The following is a 22859-nucleotide window of genomic DNA, read 5'->3' as shown; positions in this document are numbered from 1 at the left end:
ATCTGGCACTGGTGGGGGCACTGTATCTGGCACTGGTGGGGGAATTGTATCTGACACTGGTGGGGGCATTGTATCTGGCACTGCGGGGGGCACTGTATCTGGCACTAGTGGGGGCACTGTATCGGACACTGGTAGGTGCACTGTATCTGGCACTGGTGGGGGCATTGTATCTGGCACTGGTGGGGGTATTGTATCTGACACTGGTGCGGGCACTGTATCTGACACTGTGGGGTGCACTGTATCTGGCACTGTGGGGGGCATTGTATCTGGCACTGGTGGTGGCACTGTATCTGGCAGTGGTGGGGGCATTGTATCTGGCACTGGTGGGGGCATTGTATCTTGCACTGCGGTGGGCCATTGTATCTGGCACTGCTGTGGGCAATATTTGTGTGTCTGGCACTGCTGGAGGGCATTGCTTGTAGTTGTGAGGCCACACCCACTTGAGTGAGGCCACACCCACTTTTGCAGGCACACACGTGAAGGGGGGGGGGGGGGTAGGGGGGAGCTCTTTCAGAGGTTTTATCTTCCGAAAGTAGCTCACACCCCAATTAAGGTTGGAGACTACTGGTTTAGGGTAACTCTGGAACTGTCATGGGATGAATGTCCTGATTTTCCAGTCTTGGATAACCTCCCAGGGCGGAATGTATCAAACATAAATCTGGTAAAACCTCTGAAAACGGCCATTTTCAGATTTACCACAATACATATGGATCGCCATATGCAGAGATATCTGCCTTGGGCCTGCGGCACAGAAGTCCCCATTGAATGCTATGGGGCTGCAATGAGCCGGTGCGCAGCAAGCTCCAGAATGTGTAACTTTCTGAAGCTTCTGCACAATAGGCAATGCCATCTATAGATGGCATTGCCTATAGAAGCCTTTGAGCGGATCCATGCAGCTTACACGTACACTGGTTGATGGCTGTGCACGCACATTAAGACTCCCATGTCATAAACGCAGATGTCACGTCTTCGCCAAGACAGCTCTATGAGGCTAATTCAGACCTGATCTCTAGCAAGTGATTTTTGCACTGCTGCGATCAGATAGTCGCCGCCTATAGGGGTAGTGTATTTTAGCTGTGCAAGTGTGCAAACGCATGTATAGCAGAGCTGTACAAACAGATCTTGTGCAGTCTCTGCACAGCCCAGGACTTACTCAGCCGCTGTGATCACATCAGCCTGTCCAGGATCGGAATTGACGTCAAGAACCCTTCCTGAAAAACACTTGGACACGCCTGCGTTTTTCCAACCACTCCCTAAAAACGGTCAGTTGCCACCCACTAACGCCCTCTTCCTGTCAATCAACTTGTGTTCGCTGGTGCGAATGGATTCTTCGCACAAACCCATCATTGAGCGGCGATCCGTTTTGTACCCGTGCGACGCGTCCGCGCATTCCGGTGCATACGCATGCACAGATTAGACCTGATCGCTTGCTGGGCGAAAATGCAGCCTAGCGATCAGATCTGAATTACCCCCTATATCAGAACAGCAATCCCGGCAGGTAAGCATGCATGCATACCAGCATTAAAAAAAAACGTGCTGTATGTACTGTATGTGAATAGGGGCAAGGTATATCACAACTAAATTGCAATATGTGATAGAACCTGTGTGCTTTAACTTATGTAGCAAGAGGCTGTTGAACACATTGGCCTCACCATAAACAATTCAAATCCCATTCGACAGTGATCAGTCAGAACAACAATCCTTAGGCTGAGTTTACTGGCCTGTCATTCGCCAACAACAGGTAACATGGTGAATCTTGTAATCCAGCTATTTATCCCACTCACTGATTTACCATCACCCTCATACTACCTGCGTGGCCGAATTTCCCACCACACGGTTGCTTAGCTGAAAGTATGGACGAAATTCATTCTTCTGATGCAACTTTGATTTGTATTTATTAGCATAGATGGAGATGGCCATACTTCTCCCTCAGCAAAGTCCGCATTAAATATTCTGATGCAAGAATGTTCCTTTAGTATCCAGACCTAGATAGATTCCCTCACTGCATGCTAAGAGCCTTTAGAGTGTTTACTATGGTCCCTAGTCAATTGTGTTGAGTTGTCATGGATATTAGTTCAGCTTACAAAATGGCTGCCGCCACTGGATATATATGAGGTGTATACATAAACATGAAAATGTGGTGGCATGAAGTTATGCAGATATGGAGAGTAGTGATGAACCATTATCTTTTGCAGAGCTGGCAGTTTAATACTCTGGGCTTCCTTCCATACAGTGATGCACATGATGTAATTGCTGTTATTTTCTCTCAGAAGGGAGCTACCATATGTACAGCAGAAGTCTGTCTACCAGGCACGATACAGCCGAGGGCCAGTCTGTGCGTGGGCGGATAAATATAGGTTGCGCTATCGCCTCTCATAATAGAGTTTCCTCTCTCATATTCACACTAATAATTCCTCTGCTGAGAACAAGCATCTAAATTAAAATTGTCTTTGTACGAGTGGCAACGTCTCTTACGGTTTTAATTGGGAGCCTCTCTGAAATGACAAAAATGAATTCCATGGCTTAGCTCTCTTCCTCTAACATCACAATAAATGATACATATATAGATAGATAGATAGATAGATAGATAGATAGATAGATAGATAGATAGATAGATAGATAGATAGATAGATAGATAGATAACTAGTAAAGTAACTGGTAAAGTGTGAATCCGCCCCTCTGTTTCCATTCCTGTCCCCATGCAGCTGTTCAACCTGCCCCCTCATACTGTACTTACCCTGTGGCCGGTCCTTCTCTCCTAGGTCTGTCCCACCTCCCTAGCAGTGTGAGACATTGGGGGGCGGGGGGCGTGCCCTGGCATACAGTTGGTGCGCACTGAGGAGACGGGACAGACATTCTGAAATTATTACACAGAAATTCAGTACACATACCTCTAAACAGATTGTGTTATTCAAAAACTAACGCACAAGGTTTGTAGCCAGATTGCTCACAGTTCCGGGGGCAAAAAGCACCGGAAACCCAAAATGGGATTTTTGGGCATATTTAGGGGGGCATGTTCCGTGGGCGGCACTAATCAATGGACGCCTTTGGAGCAATTCAGTTGTTCATTGAATTAATTTAATCTCATTTATTATCGCCTTTAACGGTTAAACCTGTTTTGGTTAGAGTCCCCAAACCACAGACTTTTTGCACATTTTATCGGTGAGAAGAAATGTGTCCTTCCGTGGCACTCACTCTCGAAAGGAAGCCTTTATTGGGGGCCTCCTGTGATGCTGGGGAAGCCAATTTATCATGGACAATGGTGGTACTTGCATCACTGTCTTCCAATTCCTAAGGCCATCTCTGGATGGCATTAGCTGAGGGTGCACACACAGAAAAAAAAAATGCTTTAGTGTATTTTATTTCCTAATGCTTTATATATTGAGTGATCACAAAGAACAAGTGAAATAGATCTTATGACAAAAAGTAACAGGCATTTGACATGTGAGCTAGTTTTTTTGGAGTTTGCACAGCACAGAGAAACCAAGCATGGACACTATGAATTGCTACATAATCTATAAGGGGAGGGGGAGTGTGTGTGTGTGTGTGTGTGTGTGTGTGTGTGTGTGTGTGTGTGTGTGTGTGTGTGTGTGTGTGTGTGTGGGGGGGGTTAAGGACTAGCAGGAAGGGGAAACAGACTGATGTTTATGCCTCAAGATAGAAATACATTAAAAAGGGAGGAGGAGGAGGGGTAGCAATCACAGGAAGAGATGACAGAGGTTGACGGCATGATGGTGTGAGGTAGCAGTGAAGGGAAAGTCACATAACGCGTCACAATAAATAATAAAGTCACAACGTCACATAACGCTTGTGGGTCAGGCTGACAAATGGTAGAGGGTAGTGGCAAAGAGATGCCGCCGAGAGCCCAGATCCGAGAAACATGTGGCCTTGCAGGTAATAGGTCATGTTCCCCATAGCCGCAATTTGCCAGGTTTGATTTTTGAGGACATAGAGGGAAAGAGGGAGCGAATCATTCCAGTTGTTTGCAATAAGGCTTTTGGCAGCAACTAGTACTGTATGTGGGAAGCCAACTTTACAGAAAGTCTTGGGGAGGGTAGCAACCAATCAGCTTACAGGTAGTACTGATCAAGTACAATCTATAAAATGATACCTTACTGTCATTTCACTGTGTTTCCTAACTCTGGTGCTGTTCTTGCCTCTCTACCCTTACTCTTACCCACACCTAATTAAGGTTAGCTCTCCCGTCAAAGCACCATGGATATCTGTTTTTTTGTTTCCTTTTTATTTTATCCTTGAGCTGCAAACATCTATTTATGTCCCTGTAAGCACAGACATGATTAAGTATCAGAAGACATGGCTGGTGGATGAATTGCGGTCTCTTGCTCAAAATAATAGCCTGTGCATGGCTACGTATTAAGGGGGTGGTATCAGGATCCCGTTTATTGGGATGCCAGCGGTCAGAAAAGCAACAGCGGCATCCCGACGCACAGAATCCCGACACCTGGAAGATAAGTATGCTAACCCTTACTCCCTAACCCTGCCTTCCCCCGGCCTGACCCTAACTGTCCGCCCACCCGGACTAGTCTAACCATCCCCGGTGGTACATAACCCTATCCCCCCTCCAAGCAGTCTAAACCTAACCTCCCTCCCCCTCAGCTTAACCGTAACCCTTCCCCATAGCCTAAGCCTAACCTCCAAACCCTCCCCCCCCCTTCCCCCCACACCCTCCCAACGTCCAGAGCTTAAGGAGACCGGGCATACTTACATTTGATTCATGTCGTGATATTCCAACTAGTATCGGCATTCCAACTGCCGACATCCCGAGCGCTGGTATGCTGACTGGATCCTACATTAAGGGTCTATTTTTTTTTACAATGGGTGGTGATAGACTCCCAAACCTAAGTATCCCAACTCTCTATTGCGCCAATATCTCCCGCTCTTCCAATCTGTCATCTCCTAGAAGAACATTGGCATAATGGTGTATCTCTAGACACGTTTGTCTCCAGCATTTCCAGGTATAATTGGGGCAATCCTTTTCAGATCCCGAGCAGAGAAGTGAACTATGACTAACGGATAAACCTATGTAGGCTTCATGCAGGGAAAGGTTTATCTTACTGCTTGATGCACTCATCGTCATCTCTTTTCCTGTGCCGGGGCTGCAGTGAAAATACGCTGACTGGTGCTAATCTTGTATAACTTTTCTTTTCTCCTCTTTACAGCTCACCCAGTGTAATGTAAAATAAAAATCTGCTAAACTGCAAACTGATGACCCACAGCTGCAGACAAGGACTCCCCGTGCCGCACAGGTCTGAGGAATATGATGCTGAGGGATTTCCTTTCATGACATGATTCTAAATCTGGTGCAGGAGGTAACTCGGCTCTTGAAGGGAAAGCATGGACAGTGCTTTGGCGGGGGGTGGGGGATACTGTGCTGAATATCTACTGAAGCACTAGGAGGTGGAGGACTAACGCACAAATGAATTGATACATTGTGATGATTGTGTATGTATTGTGGAGACTGGAGAGTAAAATGGAATAATACTTATATCGTATCGTTACCAAAATCTCGCCATGACATACAGCCGAGTATGAATTTAAATTTTTTTTTTTTAATGTTCTGTTACTTGAAGAATAATAGGATGTTATTTTAGTGAAGGAAAAAATTGATGAGCTTTATTCTGTTTATGTGTTTTATTTTGATGTTCCCTATCTGCTGCTTTTTATTACGGACAGTATCTAATCAAATAAAACCAGAAGCAGCTACTAATAACAAACAAAAACCGTCATACATTAAAACAAAGGTATAAGTATATTTTAGTTTTTTTACAACCAAAAGTACGAAAAAGCATCATTTGCAGAGCAAACTGTTAAAAGAGTAGTGCTACTGGCTCCAGTCATATTGTTCTCCAGGGAGGCTTCTTGCTTTGTCCCAAGATGGCTGCCGGGGTCTCTACTGAGCATGGGCCATCTTGATCTACACTGTGTTAGACTGTGTGAGTTGCACAGTGGAAGACGGCTGTACCTGCTATCTACCTGTAAACCTACACCACTGGTTAATAACTGGTCTGTAAACAAGCACTAAGGCTGGGTACACACTTAACGATGTGTGTACTCGGCCAGCAAATGACCCACAGTAGTGGGTATACACACTAGATGATGTTCCTGATATGTCGGTCCAATCTACCGGATTGGACGACACATTGCTTAGTGTGCACCCAGCATAATTTACAGAGAGACCAAAGATCAAGCAATGCGTATATGAAGAGAGTTATGGCTGGAGAAAGTGACCTTTGATAGGCAAGGAAATCCTTCTGTTTCTCCAATATGATTCCCTTTGAAGGTAAATTAGTTAATAAATAAGAAGTGTCGCTACGAAGAAAGCATTTGATGGGTTAACTGATAAATGCTGGCGAAGGGTGCCTGTGTGACTAACAATCTATCAAACTTAACCTTTGTCAAACATTGGGCAGCCGTGCCTGGAGAGAACGGTTAGCGTCTAAGTAAAGGTCACATGTGTAGGAAAAGTGGCAGCTATAAGCCAGCTATGTTCACAGAACTGACCTCCCAACGTGCACTGAACACACATGTGGGTCTAACAAGTGTCACATATCCTTATATGTCGGCCCATCCATAATCATTATTCACTATCCAAAAACCAGAGAAGTGATGCTTGCTAAATCAAATTTGTATTTAAATGAATATACAGTGCCCCCGCCATAAAGTACCGGCTTAGAACACAGAATAAAATTGGCATTATAGTGAGGATGATTAAATAAATGACATCAAATCTATGTTAATGCCCTTTTGTTAAGAGATTAATCACTTGGACAAACTGAGCCATTTTTGCTCAACGATGACACTTTTAACCTATTTCATGCCAGATCTGGGGCCGGATGTAATGGTTTGCAAGAAAGCCGGAGCTCTGAGGCTCCATCTGAACTCGTACTTTTTTTAAAGCAGCAAACGTTTACAAGGCAAAACCAACTAAGCCACAAGGGATCCGCAGCGCCCATTACACAGTACATAATAAAATGAGCAAACAAGAAAACATCACTTACAGTACACGACAATGGGTGGGATGTACTAATGTACATCGCCGCCCATCGCCGCCCTGCGCCACGATGCTGATCGCATATGTACTAACATATGCGATCAGCATTGCGGAGGACAGCTCTTCCGATAAGAGCGGCAGCCTGACTTCCGGGATTCGGCCCCGGGAGTCAGTGTGTGCATGTGCGGGGTGACGGGGGCGGCCGCAGGGCATGCTGGGAGGGATCCGATCAGATCCCTCACACAGCGCCGCGGAGAGAAGCCCATAGGCTTCTATGGACTATCGCCAGCTAAAGCTGGCGAACCCCGCCGCGGCGCTGACCTGCCGGACGGTGCTTAGTGCATCAGGAAAATGCGGTAAACAGGGGGTTTACCGCATTTTCCGCTTAGTACATCCCGCCCAATATAGGACAGGTATAGAAAACCCTGGGTTAGGTGCCATCAAAGGGAGTAACAATGGAGTATGAAGAATAGATTCTTGTATATCCTAGCACACTGTGTGAATGCTTCTGAAGCCGTCTTTTCCTGTCTCACGCGTTTCACTGCCATTGCGCAGCCTCAAGAGACAGGCAGCGCCCTCACTACTACGTTGTTTTGAAAAGCAATGAGGAATACTAAAGATAACATTTCACTAGGTTTCGCGATCCGATTGCTGCTATATATTTCCTGGTGTCTTCAGCCCCTTGGATCTAAAAACAAAAAGTAACATTCTTCCGTGTCCTCGTTTACCCAGTAGAGTGCTTGTAAAATAGTCAAAGTTAGCTTCTGAGTTGAACTTCGTAATACGCTATGCTCTATCCCAGTGGGCTAACTTGCACATCTCAGCTCACCTGCTTTGCCAGAGCCTGGAAGAGCTATAAGAGTGGGCAGCCAACAAGAGTACACAACGCATTTTATAACTTTACTCCAGTGTTTTACCAAGCTGAGATTTTTATGCAAGCAGTAAGCACTAAATCCACAGATACATTGAGACTGTACTGCCTGCTGGCAGGTTCTCTTTAATTAATGTGTTAGGGTTAAGGCTGTACATATGGGGGTTATTCAGGTTCGTTAGCAAACCAAAAAAGCACACTTATGGGCAAAACCATGCTGCACTGCAGGAGGGGCAGATATAACATGTGCAGAGAGAGTTAGATTTGGGTGGGATGTGTTCAAACTGAAATCTAAATTGCAGTGTAAAAATAAAGCAGGAGATATTTACCTTGCACAGAAACAATATAACCCACCCAAATGATAATCTAAATCTCTCTGCACATGTTACACCTGCCCTACCTGCAGTGCAACATGGGTTTGCCCAATTGCTTGCTTTTTTGGTTTTCTAACAAACCTGAATAACCGCCTTACTTTGCTATTTGGAGGTTTCCAATTTTGGGTTCTGGGCTACAGAGTTAGAATCGGGGTCTAGGCTAGTTTACACTTAATTTATGTGTTTCCCATGCAGATATCTGTTTAATGTGCAATTGTGTGTGAATGACATGTACGCAGTATGGTGGTCATTCCGAGTTGATCGCAGCCAGCAACTTTTTGCTGCTGCTGCTGCGATCAACTAGTACACGCCTATGGGGGAGTGTATATTAGCTTAGCAGAGCTGCAATGCTAAGCAAAAAAAAAATTCAAGCAAAAGAAGACTAGGCCTGGACATACTTACCCTGTGCGATGATCCCTGCGATGCTGGTGCCGGCTTTGATGTCAGACATCCGCAATCCGTTCTCCTGGACACGCCTGCGTTTTACTCACCACTCCTCGAAAACGGCTCCAAGCGGTCCGGATCCGCCCTGAAACGCCTTCTTCCTGTCAATCTTCTTTGCGGTCGGCTCTGCGACTGCTTCCTTTGTAAGCCGCAACGTATCCCAGCGACCCCTGTCGCCGGGCAATGTCACGCACACACACTGCGGCCGCCGCGCATGCGCATTCCATACCCGTTCGCAACGCAGCAATAAACCGCTGCGTGTGAACGGGTCAGAATGACCCCCTATGACCGGTAGTGAAATGTGACTTTTATTGTTAATAGTAGTGATGTATAAAATCTACTATTGTAACATTCAGATGATTCCCAAATACTCAGAGATGGATTCAATCAAATATCAATCTGTATAACAATCCTATGGCAAAGAAAGGGACACTTACAGTACATGTATGAGACAGCATGGCATATTGGTGGTCATTCCGAGTTGTTCGCTCGCAAGCTGCTTTTAGCAGCTTTGCACACGCTAAGCCGCCGCCTACTGGGAGTGAATCTTAGCATAGTAAAATTGCGAACGAAAGATTAGCAGAATTGCGAATAGACACTTCTTAGCAGTTTCTGAGTAGCTCCAGACTTACTCGGCATCTGCGATCAGTTCAGTCAGTTGCGTTCCTGGTTTGACGTCACAAACACTCCCAGAGTTCGCCCAGTCACTCCCCCGTTTCTTCAGACACTCCCGCGTTTTCCCCAGAAACGGCAGCGTTTTTTCACACACGCCCATAAAACGGCCAGTTTCCGCCCAGAAACACCCACTTCCTGTCAATCACATTACTATCACCAGAACGAAGAAAAAACCTTGCAATGCCGTGAGTAAAATACCTAACTGCATAGCAAATTTACTTGGCGCAGTCGCAGTGCGAACATTGCGCATGCGCAATTAGCGGAAAATCACTGCGATGCGAAGAAAATTACCGAGCGAACAATTCGGAATGAGGGCCATTGTACCTAATACTGACCACCAGTCCCTAACACAACAAATGATTATTACTCAACTACACAATCAATGACTGACTGCCATTATTTTATCCAACAGGTAAGTAATTCTCACTGGGCATTTATTACATATGCAGAAATGCTAACCGCACATTAAAGGGGTTGGTAGGCGTGACCAGCTGTAGGGATCCTGGCGCTCAGCATACTGGCGTCGGGATCCCTACCGCCGGAATGCCAACAGAGTGGCAAGCGAAACGGAGTGGGAATAGAGCCTGTACGTTGGTATCCCACGTGTCGGCATATTAAGCAGTCGGGATTCCGGCATTGGGATCTTAACCGCCGGGATCCCGACTGGCGGTAACATACCCGCATCCCCATAAAAGAGACTACCACCACGCACATTGCAAATAGACACCCTGCCAGCCACCAGTATCACAGAGATCGCCTGTATTGCTGGTCATACACTGCCTGTATTGCTGGCCATACACTACTCAGTATAAAGCACACAATCTGACCAATGGGGGGATTAGGCTGGACGATACTGCGATCACTGTGTGCTGCCATACACTGCACATTGTATAGGCGCGAGCTTCACTGCACGGAATTGGCAGCAGGAAATGGATCGGACGTGTTCAACAATCAAATCCAAGGATGCCAACCATTTCTCAGCTCTTTTCACATGCTTGATTATCGTTCATGTACATACACTGGACAGTAATCGTTCAGAACTGTCATACGTTGACCGGATCTGAATGATTATCATTCTCTGGGCTCTGTTTAAGAACAAGCCATAACCTCTTTAGCACTCACTTACACTATAGATGATGTTAGTGGTACCGCTCCCATTATTATTATTATCCTTTATTTATTTGGCGCCACAAGGGATCTGCAGCGCCCATTACACAGTACATAATCAAATGAGCAAACAAGAAAACAGCACTTACAGTACAAAATAATATAGGACAGGTATAGAAAATCAGGGGTCAGGTGCCATCAAAGGGAGTATGGAGTATAAGATAGTGTAAGTAAGGGAAGGAAAGGCACACGAAGAAAGAAGGCCCTGCTCTTGCAAGCTTACAATCTAAAAGGTGAGGGGCTACCAGACCGGGGTGACACAGAAGGGGTAGACAGTGAGCATAGGCAAGAGGGTTAGGAGGAGACTTGGCTGGGTTTGGAGAAGTGGGTCTTGAGAGCCCGTTTGAAGTTTTGTAGAGAGGTGGAGAGTCGGATGGGGAAAGGTAGAGAATTCCAAAGATAGGGAGCAGCACGTGCAAAATCTTGTAGGTAGGAGTGGGAGGAGGTAATTAGTTGGCAGGAGAGACGGCGTGCATTAGCAGAGCGAAGAGGACAGGTGCAATTTATAGCATGCTGTGCTGTGTGGGCCTGATTAATATGCGGACACTGACATAATCACACCTGCGGTTCCTTACGCAGTTTAATGTGCGAAAATATGCTAATATTGCTGGCTGGAAATGTATTGAGACGTCCACCAGCGGCCTCGCTAATATCAGCAACTGCGTACACACGTGTATTGGTGGTCGCAGATCCTTTTGTCACCCAGAATGGCTGCAGGAACAGAGACGCTGGCACCTTGTTTTCTGCATGTGAGGCCGCAGATGTGGGCAAAGACACGCCCTGCATGCATCCGCTTTTGACGCTACTCCCCGTTACCTTCCGCAAAATAGCCTCCTCCTGTCAATCATTGATTCCTCACTGCGAGCATCCTCACAAAAGTACCTTAGAACGTACGCAGTGTGATTGCGAAGCATGGGTAGTCGGCCAATAATTGCTCCATTGCATTAATACGAGCATTGAGGGCTTAGGGCCCGATTCAGTAAGGATTGCTAAGTAGCAGAATCTGCAATTCTTGTGAACGCATGCTGGGGCCGCCCATCGCAGGCCAAGGCTGCCCAGCATGCTGACTGCCGCCCCCCCTCCCCCTGATCAAGTCGAAATTGTGATTGCACCGCAATTTCTGCTTAATCGTGGAAATAAGAGTTGCCTCCTGCTGACTTGACTGCGCCCGCAGGAGATCCGCCGCCATCTTTCTGATCACGGCGGCTGCGTGTGACAGCCATCCCGATCATGCCCCCACCACGCACCCGCAGAAAATGCAGGCGCATGCGCCCGCATCCTTTTTGTAATTTTTGCGGTTGGATCACATTTTGCGGTCCAACCTGAATCAGGCCCTTAATTCAGTAAGGAGTGAATTGCAAATCTGCTCGTTGCAGCTTTCGAAATGCAATCCTTAGTAATGCATGTGCAGGAAGAGGTGCATTGCATACGTCCTTCCTGCATTTGCGATCTCTAAATTGCGCTATGATTGCAGTTCTGGATTGCAGTTCAGCCATCGGTCGTGACCAGAGCCGGATTAAGGCCCCGGGAGGCCTGGGGTACTAAAGAGCAGGGGGCCCCCATGGACTAAAAAACTAAAAAAATAATAATTATATATATATATATATATATCTATCGCTAAGAATCCCTCCTCCTTCAGTTCAGCGTGCGCCGCGCCAATGACTGAGCCGTAGGCTTGCTGAGCCGGACAGCAATTGGACAGCTGAGCCGTCGCTCAGCTGCCCTGACTACACCTGTTAGAGCACTCTTCTTAGAGCTGTAGTCAGCGCAGCTGAGCGACGGCTCAGTTGTCCAATTGCTGTCCGGCTCAGCAAGCATGCGGCTCCGTCATTGGTGCGCCGCACGCTGAACTGAAGGAGGAGGAGGGACAGGGCAGCGGGGAGCCGGGGCTCGTGAGCGCAGCACCGCAGATCGGATTGAAGAAAGATCCGATCTGTGGTGTGGCAGGGGGCCCTTTTGGAAAGGGGGGCCCGGGGTACGTATCCCCGGGACCCCCCCCCCCTTAATCCGGCTCTGGTCGTGACTCAGACTAGCAGTCTCAGGGCGGCTTGCGAGGCCAAGGAAACTGCATCTGGGATGCAGTCCTTGGCCTCTCCACTCCTGGAAAACGGGGGTGATGCGCCCCTGTTTCTACGAACACCGCCCACCCCAGCCCCTCTCACCAAACACCTCTACCTGTCAATCAGGCAAAGGCGTTTGCATCCCTGCGTGCAGAACGGGTCCTGTGCATGGACAGTTTCCTGACCAACGGGAAACTGTGCTTTGGATCATGATTACGCCTGTGTGCCTTGAAATGTCTACAATGTGAGACAAAAATCCAATAAAAACCATCTGCAGCCAACCCAGCTGACGTGTGGTGAAGAAGAAGACACCTGTGTATTGGTTTTGCTTTGAATGAAGTAGCATTTGATACTCTCACTTAAAATTAAATTTAAAGGTGCATCCTCCCCCCCTGCCAACGGACTCACTGCTGCCGTGAGAAATTGTGATACATTTCTGGCAGACAGAGGAGCATTTCTGTAGATGTAATAATATCTATCCGCATTCTGGGCTTGGCTTGGGATTTTCCGTGTGATGGGGAGAAATTAGAGAGGTGATAACACAGAGGTAATGTGCTGCTCTCCGCAGTCTTTACTAGATAACAGAAAACTGGTCACGTCTCTGCACTGGTGAAAGCTACTTGGGATCAGAAAAATACATCCACTTGAGGGAAATGGGATTAATATTAGCATATTTTTTCCCTTTTATTTTGCAGAAAACGACCGGTACTAAAACATGGAAGGAAGAAAATGTATATTCCCGAGAGAATAAACTATTCAGTGGTTAATGGTGCTTAGTTACTGTACAACATTACAATGGCACCGACTTGTAGCTTATGAATCAGTGTTGCAGCGTCTGGTTGCAACGTCACAACATGACCTGTTTAGATGTTGCTTTATCGGACAACATACTGATATGATCATGACAAGAGGGGATGCGGTCAAGATCCCAGCCGGACGGGATCCCGGCGGTTGGAATACCGACACCGGGATCCCGACCGGCACATTCTCCCTCCGTGGGTGTCCACGACACCCATAGAGGGAGAATAAATTAGTGACCGCAGCGTGGCGAGCGCAGGTCCCCTGTTGGGATTGTGCCGGTCGGGATCCCGGTGTAGGTATTCCAGCCGCCGGGATACCGTCCGGCGGGATCTCTTACTGATCCCGACAAGAGAACATTGCACATGTGTGACAGTATGCCAGGTTCAGTGGTTTCCCAATCTATTCAACTAAGCCCCGTGTTCCAACCGGGCAGAAAAACACTGCGAGTAATGCACAGCGCTCATAAGCATGCTAATATAAACTGGTGGATTCAAAAGAAGATTACAGTATGTGTCACTGGCAGTAAGCACATCCCTGACAATCCGCCCAAGTTCTTAATAAGTGACTGCGGATAAGAGCCTTGATGGAGACCCTGATTAGAATCCCAATGTAAATGTGACACTGGGTCTGATCAGAGGCAATGCAGATGTTTGCGGATTGGGGAGATGTTGTTTGTACTGCGCACATGGGTACACCAGACAGGAATTGGCGGCAGCACACAGATAGCTATTAGATATTTATGTGGCTGTGTATTGCAGCAGCGATAGCCCTCTATAGCTCCCCCCCCTCTATCGATAACACTTCTCCCCTGCTTATTACCGCTGGACGCTGTGTAGCAGCACAGTGGCACATCGGCAGGGCCGGTAACAGAAACCTTGGGGCCCCATACAGTGATATCTCTGGGGCCCCCTCAGATGATATATATATGTATGTGTGTTTATTTATTAAAGTGCAACAGAATTTGCAATATACAAGAAACTGTAATAACATATATATATATATAATATATATTTATACAAATATATAAATATGTATATCTCTCCTTCCTCCCCCCTACACACCACAGTCTGCGTCTCCCTCTATCCCTCCTCCCACACACCCCACAGTATGTCTCTCCCCAGTGACTCCATGCTGCATTCCCAGCTCCCCCATCACCAGTCCACTCTTACCCCGGGGAGAGACTCCTCTGTGCTGTTCTCCCCAGCCCAGAACACCGCACACCAGACCCTACCAGAAGAGGCCAATGCAGGGCACAGGAATCCTGGCCAGTGGAGCTGCTGTCATGTCCCATAACTGCCTGCAACTGAGCAGAACCCAGAAGAGCGGACGCACACTCGCTCCGCACAGTCACTTTGTGTGAGAGACTCCTGTCACTCTAAGGCTGTGGCCACACCGCATACAGCTCGCTGCTCTATTTGGACAAGACGGCTCACATACCTGCCGGGTACTTATCAGCATATACTTGGGGCCCCTCTGTTCCTTGGGGCCCAGTACAGTTGTCCCCTTTGTACCCCCCTGTCCCCGGCCCTGCACATCGGGCAAGAAGAGCCCAGCATACAGCAGCATATGATGGGCAGGGGAAGGAGTGTGCTGCAGTAGTCCCTGATCGTTCCCTGTCCAATGTGCCACTGCATCTGTCCCGGCTTCTAGATATCGTTTTTCTAGTACATTCTGTATCGCGTCGGCCCTGCAGCACAGCCGACGGGCAATATATCTACCGATATATTGGCACGTTGCTGTGTGTGTACGGCGGTCGGCCGACCACCCGTACACATGCTGCGGTGGCCGGCGGTGATTGACAGCTGAACTGGGCGGGCGTGTGTACACGCCCGCCCAGTTCATGACGTCAGTCCCCGACGGATCTGGCAGTATGTATGCACAGCACACTGACCGATCCGTCCATAGATATATCTGCAGATCAATTGATCTGCAGATATATCTATTAGTGTGTACCCACCTTTACACAGACTTGCCGAGAGCTCCGACCTTCACAACCCGGTGATACAAATCTGAAACAGGCCCAATGTCTTATGTGACTTTAAAAATGTGTGGAATGCCCTTTTTAAGTTCAATCTGGATGTTTGGCTAGTTGGGTTCCTGGTTGTAGATTCCAGACTCAGTATATGAAAGGATGCTGCAATTAAATCCCCTTTTCCGCAACATTCTCAATGTATAGAAGAACAGAAGGAATGCAGTGTCTGTTAATTACATCTCACGGACGTTTGATGCTTAATGCTGCAAAATTACCAAGCAGAATTCAAGATATCGAATAATTGTGTCTGAATTATTTCCTAGGGCAGAATGATTGGTTTTATCATATTTGCAAATCCTTTAAATCAGTCGTTTCCACTTAGCAAGAGTAAGGTATATTGATGAGGTAATGGAGTGGAGGAGACGCTTTCAGACAGCTTGTGCTGTCCAATTATAAAACATTTATTTTTTAATTTAATCCCTGTCTGGCGAGTCTAACAGCTCAGTACGAAATGTGATCTTTGAGCCTGACCCAGAGATGACATTTGTGTTCTTAACTGACTATGGTGGTCATTCCGAGTTGATCGCTAGCTGCATTCGTTCACTGTGCAGCGATGTGGGAAAAAAATGGCACTTCTGCGTATGCGGCGCAATGCGCACGCGCGACGTACTATTACAACGAACGATGTAGTTTCACACAGGGTCTAGCGAAGCTTTTCAGTCGCACTGCTGGCCGCAGAGTGATTGACATGAAGTGGGCGTGTTCGAAAAAACGCAGGCGTGCCAGTAAAAACGCAGGTGTGGCTGGGCGAACGCAGGGCGTGTTTCTGACATCAAAACAGAAACTGAACAGTCTGAAGTGAGCGCTGAGTAGGTATTGAGCTACTCTAAAACTGTACAAAAAAACTTTGTAGCCGCTCTGCGATCCTTTCGTTCGTACTTCAGCTAAGCTAAAATACACTCCCAGTGGGAGGCGGCATAGCGTTTGCACGGCTGCTAAAAACTGCTAGCGAGCGAACAACTCGGAATGACCACCTATGGGGGTAATTCAGACCTGATCGCAGAGCAAATTTGCTAGCAGTTGGGCAAAACTATGGCCCTCATTCCGAGTTGTTCGCTCGCAAGCTCCGCAGTGTCCGCAGTGCGACTGCGCCAAGTAAATTTGCTATGCAGTTAGGTATTTTACTCACGGCATTACGAGGTTTTTTCTTCGTTCTGGTGATCGTAGTGTGATTGACAGGAAGTGGGTGTTTCTGGGCGGAAACTGGCCGTTTTATGGGAGTGTGTGAAAAAACGCTACCGTTTCTGGGAAAAACGCGGGAGTGGCTGGAGAAACGGAGGAGTGTCTGGGCGAACGCTGGGTGTGTTTGTGACGTCAAACCAGGAACGACAAGCACTGAACTGATCGCACTGGCAGAGTAAGTCTCGAGCTACTCAGAAACTGCACAGAGAAGTCTTTTCGCTAAAAGCAGCTTGCGAGCGAACAACTCGGAATGACCCCCTGTATCCAAACCTGAAAATTCACTCAGTTTAATGTTGTCACAAAGTATCATATATCTGAGCGGGCAGTATTGTATTGTAGGTTGCAATATAGGATGAGGACAGTACTGCCAGATAGCAGCCCATATACCAGTGGTTCCCAAACTTTTTAAAATTACGGCGCCCTAGAGTATCAGAATTTTTTTCACGGGATCTCTAGGCCAAAGATTTCTTATTGAGAAATTTAGAAAAATATATTCAATTAAGTAAATTGTGTTTATATGTCATCCAGTAGGTCGAGATGGTCAAACGGTCGACAGGTTCAAAAGGTTGACATGACAATGGTCGACACACAAATGGTCGAAACAAGGTTTTATTTTTATTTTGTCAACTTCTCCTTCATTTACCACACACGTGGACAACTATTGGGAATAGTAACCTAAGGAGAGCGTAGCGGTAGCGGAGAAGGCCACCTTGTCCGAAGCATGGCAAGCAAAGCGAGCTCGTGAGGGAATACATTTACACTGATTGCGGTCACAGGTGATGAAACATATCAAATCACACCCAAAAAAAAAAAAAGTGCGTCAACTTTTTTTGTGTAAAACATTTCCATGGCAACTTTTTGGCCCTGTTGACATTTTTGACTTGTTGTCCTGTTGCATGTTGACCATATGGGTTTGGCCTATTGACTGTCTGTAGATCTATTATACCACACCAATTTCATGGACCATAAATAATTTGAACCCCTGCAAGAGCACCGTGGCACCACGGGGTGCCACGGCACACAGTTTAGGTACCACTGCAACTGTGTCAGCATAAGGGTGGGGGACTGATGCAGTCCTCTTCTCTTAAACCACCCTGGTGGGGAGGGATACAGAAAAATGTAGCAGCTGGTCCCAATGCAGCCCGGATCTAAAAATTAGAGCCAAAATAATATGTTAATTCCAAATAACATCAGGTTGCCTCATGTGGTCATTGGCCTACCAGGATAAGGTATGAGCCAATCTGCCCATACTGCCATACAAAGTGGAGGCAGCCATTTTGTCTATTACATTCATGCTGTAACTGTATTCAGACTACACAATCTATCAGTTTACTAGAAACTATTGAAAACACTGAACAGTGTTAATCTATGGGAAAGTGCTGTAAAACAAACCCCCTTAGTCCACTATTGTCAATTTTGATACATAGTGGAGAAGAAACTCCTTCCTGCCCCCAAAATAGCATTTGTTTATTGGTGGGTTAACCTTGACGGTATTAAACCACCGTCGGGGGAAATCATCAATAGTTTCACCAACCAACGGCCATCTCTGCTCGATTTCTCATCTGCCAACAGGCCAATCAGAGGTGTGTGGGGCTTCATGAGTCATGTTAGGGGGCGGAACTAGGTTCTCCAGGGAGAAAAAAACAACCCATCCATTGGCTCTGTGCCATCCATCGCATAGAACCATTGGATCTCCGTCATTGATGGCAAAACCATCTAACAAATGTGGATGACGAGCGATGGTTGCTGACCATTGATCGTCGATGGGCAACCCTAGTTTATATTTTTGGGTCAACCGTCCCTGCTAAGTATAACTGCAGACAGATGGAAGAGATTTATCAATATGGTCATGACATCAGCAGAAAGACTATTTGAGGATAAAAATCTAAAGAAATCAAAGAGATGATCGAGTGATAGGCAAAATGATAAGTATAATTCCCAGTACCTTTCACTCACCAGGATGAGATATTCAACTGCTATACAATGGGGGGGGGGGGGGGACATTAGCACTTGTTTATATGTAAAATAGGGAAGATGGTGACAATATAGTATAAAATAATAATAATAATAATAATAATAATAATAATACAGGTTGAGTATCCCATATCCAAATATTCCGAAATACGGAATATTCCGAAATACAGACTTTTTTGCGTGAGAGTGAGATAGTGAAACCTTTGTTTTTTGATGGCTCAATGTACACAAACTTTGTTTAATACACACAGTTATTAAAAATATTGTATTAAATGACCTTCAGGCTGTGTGTATAAGGTGTATATGAAACATAAATGAATTGTGTGAATGTAGATACACTTTGTTTAATGCACAAAGTTACAAAAAATATTGGCTAAAATTACCTTCAGGCTGTGTGTATAAGGTGTATATGTAACATAAATGAATTCTGTGCTTAGATTTAGGTCCCATCACCATGATATCTCATTATGGTATGCAGTTATTCCAAAATACGGAAAAATCCGATATCCAAAATACCTCTGGTCCCAAGCATTTTGGATAAGGGATACTCAACCTGTAATAATATTAATAATAATATAATAATAATAATAATAATAATAATAATATAAAAATAATATATGAGCAAGTCGCCCACACAAAATCTTGCACACGGGACCCCTCTCTTGTTCAATCACCTCTGGAAAAGGGGCACAGTTTGATCATTCTCAGATCTCTCTGTATGTAATATCCACATAGGCAGCGGCTTTATAAGAGCACTGTAGAGCTCATTACATCAGGCCCGGAAAATGATAATGAAAAAAAGTTTTAGAATAAATATTTAAAGACAGCAAGTGAATACCATTGTGTATTTTAATCAGTACAGAGAAGGATTGAGTACTGATGCGTGATTCCTGGTGGAGCCGGTTTATATCGCCGCAGTACTGGGCATCATTATTATTCCTCCCGCTGCTGATGTTTGTTTATGCAGATTTAGTGCCACCCCACACACAGCTAATGAGTTACAATCTATTCCCACTGGGGAGAACAGTCACAAGAGCAGGTTCAAGGGAGACGCAAGATGTTCAAAGTTTTGAAGCACAGAGAATGAGGCTCACGCTGCGGCAGTATACATCTGTAATGTAGAATTACAGGGGTTCAGAGCGCAAGGGAGAGAACCCTTGAATTATTATGAATTTTGTCTTTTTTTTTTTTTTTTTCTACCAAGCACAATGAGCTATCTGTCAAGACAGAAGTAATCTCCTAAATGACACATAAAGGGAATGTGACAAATGGCTAAGGAGCTGTCCTCGGGGGGTAGTGCTGACACACAGGAGACGGAGGCATTGCAATAGAAAGGGCTACCAGTGCCATGCAACACCTTCTGGTCTACACCTAGTTGGTCAAGGGTTCATCCTACTGCAAGATAATGACCACAAACATAGCTCCAGGCTAGGGACTTAATTCAGACCTGATCGTAAAAGCAAAATCATGTGCACTACAGGTGGGGCAGATATAACATGTGCAGAGAGAGTTAGATTTGGGTGGGTTATATTGTTTCTGTGCAGGGTAAATACTGGCTGCTTTATTTTTACACTGCAATTTAGATTTCATTTTGAATACACCCCACCCAAATCTAACTCTCTCTGCACATGTTATATCTGCCCCCACTGCAGTGCAGCATGGTTTTGCCCAAGAAGTTTGCTGTTGCGATCAGGTCTGAATTAGGCTCTATATCCGAGCTACCTAGGTGAAAAAGAACGGCGGCTAGCTTCAAATCATGGAATTGTCGCACAGCCTCCAGGTGTAAACCCCACAGAGCTGGTTTGAGTAGGAGAACACAGAAGGGCACGAAGCAGGGTGTATTGGCAGTGGCCGTCTGTGACTTAATGCAAATCCAATATAAGCTCCTGCCCTGGTGTATAGTCATGCAGGAAAATGTCAACAACTGAGACGCCTATTTTAGCGCACGTGTATGCTGTAATATTCATTGGTGCGTCCTTATACTCCATCATCGGTTGCACCTATAAAGCTTACAACAGCCCTACGGCAGATACAGGTTCTCAGTATGACTATTGCCTCCAATGCCAGCAGCTGTGCATCTGGAAACGCAGCCGCTGTCAGTGACACAAATGCGACACTCTGATAACACGCCCACTGAAGGGACCATTTTGGCGTGCACTACTAGCCACCTCCCTGTCACCACCCATCACTTTTCCCCACCTCCCTGATACCGTCTGAAAGAATCACGACAATTTTGGTATATGTGCAGTTGCAAAAAATATCACTCAACTGCATGAATATTGAAATTACCTGTGGTTCCAAATCAGACGCAAGTGTTTACTGAGCATCAGGCTAAGCAGCAATATTAGGGGCAGAGCAGTGCCTCGTGCCAGGCTTGGACAATACGGAACATGGGGGGTCATTCCGAGTTGTTCGCTAGCAGATTTCGGTCGCAGCGCAGCGATCAGGCAAAAAAAACGGCACTTCTGCCCATGCGTATGCACTGCAATGCGCACGTGCGTCATACTATTACAACGAACGATGTAGTTTCACACAACGTCTAGCGAAGCATTTCAGTCGCACTGCTGACCGCAGAGTGACTGACAGGAAGTGGGCATTTCTGGGTGTCAACTGACCGTTTTCAGGGAGTGTGTGGAAAAACGCAGGCGTGCCAGATAAAAACGCAGGTGTGGTTGGGGAAACGAAGGCGTGGCTGGCCGAACGCAGGGCGTGTTCGTGACGTCAAAACAGGAACAGAATAGTCTGAAGTGATCGCTAGCGCTGAGTAGGTCTGGAGCTACTCTGAAACTGCACAAAATTATTTTGTAGTTGCTCTGCGATCCTTTCGTTCGCACTTCTGCTAAGCTAAGATACACTCCCAGAGGGCGGCGGCCTAGCGTTTGCACTGCTGCTAAAAGCAGCTAGCGAAAGAAACAACTCGGAATGAGGGGCATGGTACATAACACAACGACCGCACAACTGCATGTACCGAGCAACTATCCTTAGCAACAGAGCTAAAGGTCACCAAACTTTGATCCGAGAATTTATACTCTCTGCCTATTACAGTAAATGATTTCCTTTTGGAGACGTATATAAACAGGGAACAAAATCATCTACAAACTAGATTGTGCAAAATTGCGATTTTATTGGCATCTCTGTAATAAATTGAATTAGCCGCCTAGACCGGCTCATCACTGAGAGAAACCAAGGACCAATACACCTCCATAGTCATGTCTTAATGCAATAAAGTAAAAGCCAATTCAATTATACCAACTGTTCAAGATGAATAAATGTATTTCATTTCTCCTAGTGCAATAAATATAACCCCCAATATGTCAAGCCTTTGGGGGATAATATAAGCATATTTGGGCTGTGCTTTATTTAATAAGTTAGTATAATGTGCCAGTAGATTTGGTTTTGTGCGGCATTGCACTTGCTGTCGTCTTCTCTCATACGGAACGTGCACTGTATATTGAACAAGAAAAATACATTTACCATGTGACTAAATAAAAAAACTAATATTAACCATTATCAATTTCAGTTCTTCAGTGACATACAGTAGATTATAAATATATGTGTGTTGCTAATATGGAGCTACAAGGGTTGGATGATTTACATAAGGAACAATATAGAAATAGACATTAAGGTAAAAAATATACATATATTAGGGCGGACGCAGAGTAGGGTGCAAAGTGGGCACAAGTTACATATGAAAACAGCGCATGCAAGAAGAGCAGCTTCTCGCCATTATGCATGATTCCAGCAGCGATTGAAATGCGTTCCGGTCAAGAACAGCAGTATATCTGCTCACGTTCTGCCAGGAGCACGTCACAGACCCTTACAAGCTGTACCCATATTTGAAACTGCTTCCCTTATGTGCTACAAACGTATTTGCTAATCAGCATCCATTAAACTACTAAAATCCCACAAATGCAGTATAATTATTATATATAATATTATTTAGTGTGTACACACACACACACACACACACACACACCACACACACACACACACACACACACACACACACACACACACACACACACACACACACACACTAAGACAAAGAGACCACCAATCAGTGTAAGCGAGGTATTCACAATCAGCCAATCATAGCTAGTTTTCTAGATCCAGTGAAAGTCACCATCATCCTCATCCATCCAATCCAAACCGATTTCCATATCTATGCATGTCAGCACACGTTCCCAAATACATAATGCCCCTATACCAACTCATTTCGCCCATGCAGGCACAAGCTGCTGGGCATTGGCGTTTCTATAATGGGTGC

General features: G+C 45.9%; 1 protein-coding gene across 4 annotated transcripts in view; it reads right to left on the bottom strand.

Moving 5' to 3' along the window:
• Positions 1 to 22859, bottom strand: part of LHFPL4 (LHFPL tetraspan subfamily member 4) — a 232929-nt gene that overhangs the window by 159812 nt on the left and 50258 nt on the right. The window contains exon 2 of one of the 4 annotated variants that reach the window (XM_063941003.1): positions 2476 to 2495. The exons of the other annotated variants lie outside the window; for them this stretch is intronic. Coding sequence (XP_063797073.1) covers positions 2476 to 2495 — 20 coding nt within the window. The remainder of the gene's footprint in view (positions 1 to 2475; positions 2496 to 22859) is intronic. 4 annotated transcript variants of the gene reach the window in all.

Source organism: Pseudophryne corroboree, chromosome 9, assembly GCF_028390025.1.
Source record: "Pseudophryne corroboree isolate aPseCor3 chromosome 9, aPseCor3.hap2, whole genome shotgun sequence".
NCBI classification, from domain to species: domain Eukaryota; kingdom Metazoa; phylum Chordata; class Amphibia; order Anura; family Myobatrachidae; genus Pseudophryne; species Pseudophryne corroboree.
The sequence above is the reverse complement of the archived record's forward strand: the minus strand, read 5'-3'. Positions and strand labels throughout refer to the sequence as shown.